This window comes from Pipistrellus hanaki, assembly GCF_964339955.1.
Source record: "Pipistrellus hanaki genome assembly, chromosome: 3".
Classification (NCBI taxonomy): Eukaryota; Metazoa; Chordata; class Mammalia; order Chiroptera; family Vespertilionidae; genus Pipistrellus; species Pipistrellus hanaki.
The window spans coordinates 106,500,676-106,510,590 of record NC_140505.1 but is presented as its reverse complement, the minus strand read 5'-3'; the positions used below and the strand labels follow the sequence as shown (position 1 = coordinate 106,510,590).

Below are 9,915 nucleotides of genomic sequence, written 5' to 3'. Positions count from 1 at the left end.
TGGCATTATGGCCCAGCCAAGTTCACGTGTAAAATTAACCATCACACCTGGGTAATAACTATAGCCATTTATTTAGTACTTAGATATATCTAGTACATAGCATATTTTGTTTAATTCTGTAAAGCCCATGAAGAAAGTTTAAGTATTCTAATTTTTATATGAGGAAACCAAATTTAAAAAAGGTTTTATCTAAAAGTTAATGAAATTTAGAAGCAATCAAAATCATTCTGATCACTGCTAACTTCAAAGAAATAAAATTAGTGAATTTGACCAAAGTGGGAACTAGTTCTTTGTTCTTTTCACACCTTTCCAAGTTCTCAGAACTAAGTTCCAATAGCCTGTTTCATGACTTTGGGAAAAAAAGTATTGCCTTCTTCATGCCAGACAAACGGCATGATCTCTTTTAATCCTCACAGCAATGTTGAAAATTAAGTAAACTCATCAGGATTGGGGTTGGTGGTGACAGAAAATTCAAGATTGTTTAAAATAGATAAAATTTTATCTCTACCCCATTCCCCAGATAAACACAATCTTCAGGGTAAGCTACCCAAACTGGAAAAGAGCTCTATTCTCATAACTGATCTAGGTTCTGCCTACCTTTGGCTTTCCAATATATCACTTCCTCCTGATAGTCCAAGGCAGATGCTTAGTTCCAACCATGTCTACAGTCTAGTCACCAGGAAGACAGGTGGTACAACAATGGATGTGCCCTTGCCCTTTAAGAACACTTCTTGGAATTGCATATGCCACTTCCTTTACACCCACGTGGTCAGAACTTAGTTATATGGCCACACCTAGCTTCAGGGGAGCATGGGATACATCTTCTTTGTTCTGGGCAAACAAATGCACAGTTAAAGAAAAAAAAAAGCAAAAAAAAAAAAAAAGCAGGGAAGAGGGGAGAATGGATATTGGAGGACAATACCCAGGAGGCATTATAATACCATTTGGTGGATGAAAAGTCAGGCACAAGGAGTACTGAAACAGTATAGAGAACTAGTTAGTAACAATTGGTATGTGGCAGAGGGAGTAAGCATTGAAATCTAAGTTCTAGAATAATTTAAAAAATAAATTAGAATGGATTCAAAGTCATCTCAACAATAATGTGTTTTTGTGACAATCTGATGTGCTTTTTGAGTGAGAGTTATTGCTGCTCCACTGTATGTAACCCAAAGCCCACCTTTTACCTCTAACCTGAAATCTGAATACACCCATGGGAATGTGTCAAGCACGTGAATTTCATGCAACCTGTGTAGGGGGCGGGGAGATTGAAAACTAGGTACCATGTGATTCTACCACCTTACTCCTCCCTTTTGTCATTTGAAACTTTATCTGAATGTAGAAGAAACTGCTTCCAGAGATGTTGCTGTCACTCAGGTTTACCCCTAACCCCAAAAACTAGAATGGAAGTTTTTGGGGTTAGGGGTAAACCTGTTCTTTTCACACCTTTTGTTTTAGGATGGAAAAATAACGTTTATTTTCAAATGTATCGACTAATAGTTAACAATATCCTAGGGGAGACAAAGAACAAGGAATATACTATATTGTCTAAGATCAAAATTATCTATTTGGGGTTAAACCAAAGTAGCCCATCCAGTTGGACAAAAGGTGGGAGAGACTATGGGAGAGTCAAACACTGACATCTGGATAAACAGCTGGAAAAGGCTTTGCCACCAATTCTAAAAGTTCACAGTGTCTCAGAAGCAACTGGTTTTGGGATCAATTCAGTATCTTCAGGGAGACTTTCAGACTTTGGTGCTTCTGACTGTGTTGACTTTTCTAAGTTGCCTCTTATAAGGGGAGTATTTTTTACCCTCCCTTGCACTAGGCACACAGAAAATTTAGAGGGCCTAGGAGCCAATTCCTCTGCCGACCAGTATCACTGTCTCCTTCCCGTCTGATAGACTTAAATAGGTGCTTCTTTCTTCTCCTGCTAGATAATCTGAAGAAGCGAGTACTTCTAATGGAAGTAGAGCTGTACTTAGGATTAGCATATTCCTCAATATTTTGCAGAAGAGTATTCACCAAAATTTGGTTAGATTCCACAGGATCATTCTTCATACATTCAAGAGCTGAAATCAGAAAGGAAGTCAACTCAAATTCTCAATCTCCAAAGACTATTTACGCAAACAACATTGTTTTCTACCCTCCATGTCACATTATAGTATAACTTCATTTATTCAATAGAATGCTTTTTTTGTCACTGTAAAAGTAATATTGTTTTATTGTAGAAAATGTAAAATATAAATTGTTTATTCAAAGGGAAAGGAAGCCGAAACTGGTTTGGCTCAGGGGTAGAGCGTCGGTCTGCAGACTGAAAGGTCTCAGGTTCGATTCCGGTCAGGGACATATATGTTGGTTGTGAGCACATTCCCGGTAGGGGGTGTGCAAGAGGCAGTTGGTTGATGTTTCTCTCTCATCGATGTTTCTAGCTCTCTATCTCTCTCCCTTCCTCTCTGTAAAAAATCAATACAATATATTAAAAAAAAAAAAAAAAAGGGAAAGGAAGTGAAAGCACTCAAACCCAGGAAAAAAAAAAAAAAGATATTTTCACACCTGTCCTTGCAGTATTTCTTAATTATCTAACATAGACACCTTTTCAAATAAATAGGATTAGCATTTTTTCTTCCCATAAAATGTTACCCCATATAACACAATATCCAATCACATGATTCTACCATAATTTCTTTAATGAACACCTTATTAATGAACAATAAAGGTGTTTGCAATTTTTCACTGTTTTAAACAATAATCAACAGCTATTAATTTAGATTTACTATCATCAAGCACCGTACTATGTGCTGGAGAAACAGTGGTGAATAAGAAAGACAGATTCCCCACAGTCAAAACTTAACATTCTTGCCCAGCCCTGTAGCTCAGTAGTTGAGCATCAACTTATGAATCTGGAGGTCATGGTTTGATTCCTGCTCAGGGCACCTGCCTGGGTTGCAGGCTCCATCCCCAGTGTGGGGTGTGCATGAGGCAGCTGATCAATGATTCTCATTACTGATGTTTCTATCTCTCTCTTCCTCTCCCTTCCCCTTCCTCTCTGAAATCAATAAAAAGTTTATTTTTTAAAAATAGAACTTATTATTCTAGTGGAGGAAAAAACAAGTAAATATAAATCAAGTACAAAGAAGGAAATTTAACAGAATGATGAGAACAACTAACTAGGAAGTACCCCTTTAGATAGGCTCGTCAGGGATTGCCTCTCTGAGAAGGTAACACTTGAGCTGAGATGCAAAGAATGAGAGCCAGCCTTCAAGGCAGCCCCATGGAGATCAAGGGCAGAAACTCCAGCAATGGGAGGCAGGGATCGAGTCATAGTACAGAAAATGGCCAGCGTGGCTGCCCCTTCTAGTGAGGGGGACATGATGTAGGCTAAGGTTGGAGAGAAGTCAGAAGCCAGATTTTTCAAGGCCTGTGGCCTAGGGTAAGAGACCAGACTTTGACTCAGAGAGTAGTGGAAAGCCACTGAAGGGTTTTAAGCCATGACATGATATGATCCAGTGTACATATTTCAACGAGAACCTGGCTGATGCATGGAGAGTAGTATAGAGATAGTAACAGGATGTCAGGAGCTGTCAAAGTGGTGCAGTTAAGGAATGGGGGTGCATAGTTAGAGTTGAGTGGGAACAGAGAGACGGAGACAGGAAATTACTTAGTGCAAATGATAAAAGGGGCAGGAAGACTGTTGGCTCAACAAATCTAAAAGCCAAGCAGGCCCATCAAAGTCTACAGCTTGATGTTGATCTCATATCATCAAAAACAGAAAAAAAGAGTTGGGCTTATACTATACACAAAAATATATAATCCTTTAAAGAACCACTTCTCAGCCACTGCTTTGTGCAGCATTAGATATAGGTGAAAGTGTAATTAGAATGATTTTCCTTGGAAAATATTTCCTTCTGTCTAGCTATTTCTAGGAGGCTGGGTGGGAAGAGGAAGGCAAGGTGAGTTCACTGATAGATGGAGAGTCTAGGATTTCCATTCTGGATATACTTTCCCTGAAATTGCCCTATGGTAGCTGGAATAGGTGACTACCATACAGTAGAGACCTCAACGGTAAAACCTAAGAGAAGGAAGCTGACATACAAAATGTCACAGTCAGAACTAAAGCCGGGGTTCAAGCCCTCAGAGGGAAGATGCTACTAACTCATCATTAATGTGGTAGCAATAGCATGGCTACTCTCTGGGAAGCAACAAACAAACTGATATTTCCTTGGCCATAGCGACAAGTAGACTCCCTACCTGCCCTCCCAATGCCACCCCCTTCCCGGGCCCAGGAGCCTGAGTCGGTTCAGCACAGGTCTTTTGTGGGACATCTATGTGCCCAGCAAAGCTTAGTGCTTCTCATATTTTGTGTTCAATCTTCAAAACAATGTTTAAGATCAATACCATTATCCTCATGATGCAAATGGAGAAACTGAGGCACAGAGGCAAAGTAACTGGCCCAAGCTCACATGGCTCATTAGCAAGAGATCTAGTATTTGAAACTGGTCTGAATAATGCTGATTCTGAGGAAGAAAGTACCCCTAGAAGTCATTGACCATTTTTCTCTCTGGACAAAGAGCTGTAAAGACAACAAGAACTTGTCTGTCTCCAGTTGTGTGCTAGGCATTTCCTCTGAGACAGGATTCCGCCATTTCTTCAAAAACAGCATTCCCAAAGTATTAGCTCACACCAGACACCAGGAAACTCGAATTGGGCTCAAACCAGAGGCCAAACCCCCCTGAGGATAGGCATCTGCAACACCAGAACAGCAAACCTGTGGCATTCATGTCAGGACTTTCAGACAAACACATAACACTCTGAACTACAAAAGGGCTGAGGCATAGGAACAGGTGGTATAGAAGCAAACATTCTCTTCATCTTGTCTCTACATCAAGGAAGGAAACTGTGGTAGGAAAAATAGTGAAGAATAAATAATTCAAAAATCATTTCCATTTGGTACTGGAATGAATTATACCACCCACCAATGATCACAAGCAACCTAAACTCTTCCCAGCACCCATTGGCTGAGTTAAGAACTGTGTTCAATGCTGCGCCCCAAACTCAAGTAAAAATCTTTACCACGGCCAAAGGCTGCATGAATCTTCAGAGTACTTATCTAAGACCTGTGTATTTGTGGATGATGTATTCCTCCCTTCCCCACTAGAATGTAAACTGCGTGAAGGCAAGGTTATCAGTTTTGTTTACAGCAATATCCCATGCTTAGAATAGCACATAGTATACAGTAGGTTTTCAATAATTAACAAATGTAATTCCTGGAGAGCAATGGCAGGGAGTCAGCAGAAGTACATCCTATATAAAACATAAGTGTGGCTATTCAGGGACTGAAGGAAACTAAGGATATTGAAAGTGAGGTAAAACTTTCTCTTCTGATAGACATTGGGAATAGCAGCTCCTCTTTCTCTGCACCACCAACTTCCATTCCCTACCTCTTGTTTAGGACTTTGGTAAGATTAAGAATAATGGAGCCCTGGCCAGCGTGGCTCAGTAGTTGAGCATTGACTCATGAAGTAGGGGGTCACTGTTCCATTCCTGTTCAGGGCACATGACTGCTTGTGATCTCAATTCCCAATAGGGTGTGTGTAGGAGGCAGCCGTTTGATAATTCCCATCATTGATATTTCTATCTCCCTATTTAACTGGTATGATGATAAATAATGTTACCTTTCTCTTACTTCTCTGGACTTAAACTTTATACTGGTAAGAGTAAATAATATTTAAAATAATGTGACATGTCCTTAAGGAATCCCCCTTTCCTCCTTTCTATCTTGCCTCACCCCCTTATGTAACCCAGAACCCAGGTGTGAGGCCCAGACTCACCATTTCGTAACAGCTGCACATCTTCCTCATGTATGTAATGCAGGTTTATCTTCTCAGCTATTAATGCTAAAGACAGAACAGATGTAAAGTCATTCCAGAATTCCTGGGCCTTTGGGCCATTCCTTTCCCAAAGCTCAGTAGTGCACAAGGATTTATAAACCAATTTTAGCAAGGAATGCATGTGAGAGATGCTTTGCTGGCTACATGTCGGGGTCCTAGTAAAAGAACAACCCTCAGAGCAGCTGTGACCCAGGTGATAAGTGGAGCTTGCACCAAGGATGTTAGACTTTATGGGGCTCCTACACCAATAGAAAGATGGACAAGGCAATAATTTACAAAAATAAAACATGGATTGCCAATAATCAGGAAAGAATGCAAAACCTAGCTGCTGATAAAAAAAAAAAAATTATCCAAAACTACAAGCTTCTTTTTTTTCACCTATCAAATTGGTAATGATTTAAAAAACATATTACCTAGTGTTGTCAAATGTTTGGCGAAATAGATACTCATATACATACTGGTGACAAGAGAAAATGAATCTAACTTTTTAGAGGGCAGTTCCAACATCCTTAAAATTTGGCATATCCTTTGGGCCCAGGATTTCTACTTATAAGAACTGTATCTTAACAAAAACAATCATGATGACATGCAGAGATGTAACCACTGTGTCCCTGCCTATAAAAACATAAGATGACACAGTCTCAATATTAAAAAATAAGGACTGGCTTCATAAATCCATCTATACATTAGAATTAATATTATGTAGTCATTAAAATCAATGCTGATGAGTATGTAATGCATGTATTCGTGATACAGCTGTGGAGCAAAGTTTATTTTTTAAAAGTTTGCCCTAACTGGTTTGGCTCAGTGGAAGAGTGTTGGCCTGTGGACTGAAGGGACCCAGTTTCAGTTCTGGTCAAGGGAATGTACCTTGTTTGTGGGCACATCCCAAGTAGGGGGTGTGTAGGAGGCAGCTGATCAATGTTGTTTCTAACTCTCTATCCCTCTCCCATCCTCTCTGTAAAAAATCAATAAAATATATTTAAATAAATAAATAAATAAATGAATAAAAGTTCTCTAGCTCCACTGGATTGAGTGACCTGTGATTGAGTGTCGACCCAGGAACCAGGAGATCATGGTTCAATTCCCAGTCAAGGCACCTGCCTCGGTTAAGGGTTCAATCCCCAGTAGGGGACATGCAGGAGATAGCCAATCCATAATTCTTTTTCTCACTTCTTCTCTCTCTAAAATAAACTAAATATATATATATTTTAAAGTGCTATATATATGTGTGTGCATATTAGTGTGTTCATGCATGTGTGTGTGTGTGTGTGTGTGTGTGTGTGTGTATGTGTGTGTCTATGTAGCGTATTTTTAAGAAAAAAATTCTAGGGTTTTAGTAGTGGTTAAATCCAAATGATGTAAGTTCTGGCATTACTTATTGTCTTCTTACAGCCAGTGTGAATATTTTATGCTTTCTAACATTAACACATACTGTTATCTATATACTGTATATAAAAGCCTAAGCAACCATCACAACTGAACAGAAGACCAAATAGGCCAGCAGGGGGGTTAGTGAGGGGTGACAAAACAACTGAGCGGCAGGCTGCATGGGGTGACCAAGCTGGCAAGGGGGTTACTGAGGGGTGACCAGATGACTGAGCAGCAGATAGTATGGGGTGACCAGGCCAGCAGGGGTGGGCATTTGGGGGCAACCAGGCCGGCAGGGTGGGCAGTGAGGGGCAACCATGCTGGCAGAAGAGGACAGTGAGGGGTGACCAAGCCAGTGGCGGGGGGGATTTGGGAGTGACCAGACTGGCATGGAGGCAGTAAGAGGAGACCAGGCCACCAGTGGGCAGTTAGGGGTGACTAGAATGGCAGAGAGGGTAGTAAGAGGCAACCACGATGGCTGGGGGAGAGTTATGGGCAACTAGGCCAGTAGGGGGTTGACCAGGATGGCAGGGGGGCAGTAAGAGGTGACCAGGCTGGTGGGTGGGTAGTTTGGAACAGCTGGGGGTGACCAGGCCAGCATCAGGGCAGTTAAGGGCAATCAGGCAGGCAGGGAGGTGAGCAATTAGGAGTTAATGGTCCTGGATTGTGAGAGAGATGTCTGACTGCCTGTTTAGGATCGGGCCTAAATGAGTACTTGGATATCCTGCCGAGGGGTCCCAGTTTGGAGAGGGTACAGGCTGGGCTGAGGGGACAACTCCACACCCCATGCATGAATTTCATGCACCCAGGCTGTAGTTATAGTTTAAAACAAAAAATATTTTGGGAAATCCATGGGGTTCCAGTTGAAGCAAGTGTTTTCCTTCCAAATGCACACATTTCTCTTCCTCACAGAGCAGCATGCTGACAAAGTGGGCAGGTGCACACAGAGCCAGGACAGAGGCAGATAGCTTCCTCTTCCTCCCCAGGCCTTTCTAACACAAAATTTGGGGTCTGACAGCTCAACATCTCTAATCAGGTCAGAGCTAGGAAAGAATGTGACCAACTTCATCATACCATGGTTCTGGCTTAACCTTTTAGCAAAAGGTCAAGGAGAGCTTTCCTGCTGGAGAGAAGGGAGGAATCAACAGGAGGGACCACCTTACCTATGAAATGGACTGCAGCTGCCCGTAGGAAGGACTGCGAGCTCTTCAGGAAGCCGAAGCTCTGAAACAGTAACTCCCCCACTAATTGTCTTTTGCATTTGCTCACCTGTGAAGTCAAGAGGAGTAATGCTGAGAAGGAGGGGCGGGGGGGGGGGGGGGGCGCTGCTGGGAACTCTACTGGAGACCTCCTTGCAGCCATGGCCCTCACACCTTGCTCACAAGCAGCAGCATTTTCTGTCTTCAGTCAGCTTAAACTATTTGAACCTGTACACTCAGAAAGTCCCACCCCAGGAAAAGTGCAGACTCAGCAGGAAGTTCATAAAGAGAAATTTGCTTCTTGGTACCAACATGATAAAGGAGAAAACTGATATAGAGCCAGGAGAAAACTGATGTAGAGCCAGGAGAAAACTGATGTAGAGCCAGGAGACCCAGGTTTAAATACTGGCCCTGACGCTGCCTCAGTTTTTTTCATCTCAAGTGTTGAAATAAAACCTACCTAACCTACCAATGGCTCCAATGGGATAACGGATGTAAAAGTGTACACTGTAAAGTGCTCTTTCTATGTAAGGCATTCCAATTCACAATACTAGCATTACTCATTTAGTTCCTAAACTACTTGTGTAGCCCTTAAATGTTTACTTTTTAACAAGTCTATGGCTTGTTCTTGACTTCACTGAAGTCACTGAAACCACAGACCTTTATCACCATGACTGCTGATCTCAATCCCTGAGGACTCCTGTCTATAAATCTCCCTCTAACCAGAAGGCTTCTATCCCATTGGCATTTATTTATTTATTTATTTATTTTTTTAAAAAAATATTTTATTGATTTTTTTACAGAGAGGAAGGGAGAGAGATAGAGTTAGAAACATCGATAAGAGAGAGTCATCGACCAGCTGCCTCTTGCACACCCCCTACTGGGGACATGCCGGCAACCAAGGTACATGCCCTTGACCGGTATCGAACCCGGGACTCTTCAGTCCCCAAGCCGACACTCTATCCATTGAGCCAAACCGGTCTCGGCGCATTGGCATTTAATAACCTTGTATGACGTCCCTAGCCACTGAAGGCAGAGTTTGGGATGCTAAGAGGATCAGATATGGAGAACCTGGGACTGGCATCCCAAATGTGGGTTCTCAGAGTTTGCTGATGAGAAAGAATGAGAATCAAGGAAAAGAAAGAATACATCTTCTGTCAGCCTTCTCCTCTTTACCCACCTAGCCTGCCAGTGAGTCCATAGCATGCATATTGTAGCCCAGCTTCCTCAGAGACTCTCACTCACCAGGTACTTGCATGTTTCTTCCAACACCTGGATGTGATCACTGAGGGTGGTATGCTGAAACATCTGTGTGAAGGATGTCCAGCCAATCACAGTAGTCCACTCAGTCAGGGCCGCTCCACAGGCCTATGGGATGGAGACAAGGACATCCTAAGTCTCACTCCTACAACTCTGCAGAGCCAGGCCAGACCATGAAACTAGCCCACAAGGGGTTT

At 42.1% G+C, this 9,915-nt stretch overlaps 1 protein-coding gene across 1 annotated transcript in view; it reads right to left on the bottom strand.

Annotated features, from left to right (window-relative positions):
• Window positions 1–4,675: 4,675 nt before the first annotated feature.
• LOC311619689 (maestro heat-like repeat-containing protein family member 1) overlaps window positions 4,676–9,915 on the bottom strand; it is a gene marked incomplete at both ends in the record, with an annotated part of 59,482 nt that continues 54,242 nt past the window's right edge. The window contains 4 exons of the mRNA XM_084878241.1: window positions 4,676–4,743; window positions 5,829–5,894; window positions 8,423–8,528; window positions 9,704–9,826. Coding sequence (XP_084734367.1) covers window positions 4,676–4,743; window positions 5,829–5,894; window positions 8,423–8,528; window positions 9,704–9,826 — 363 coding nt within the window. The remainder of the gene's footprint in view (window positions 4,744–5,828; window positions 5,895–8,422; window positions 8,529–9,703; window positions 9,827–9,915) is intronic.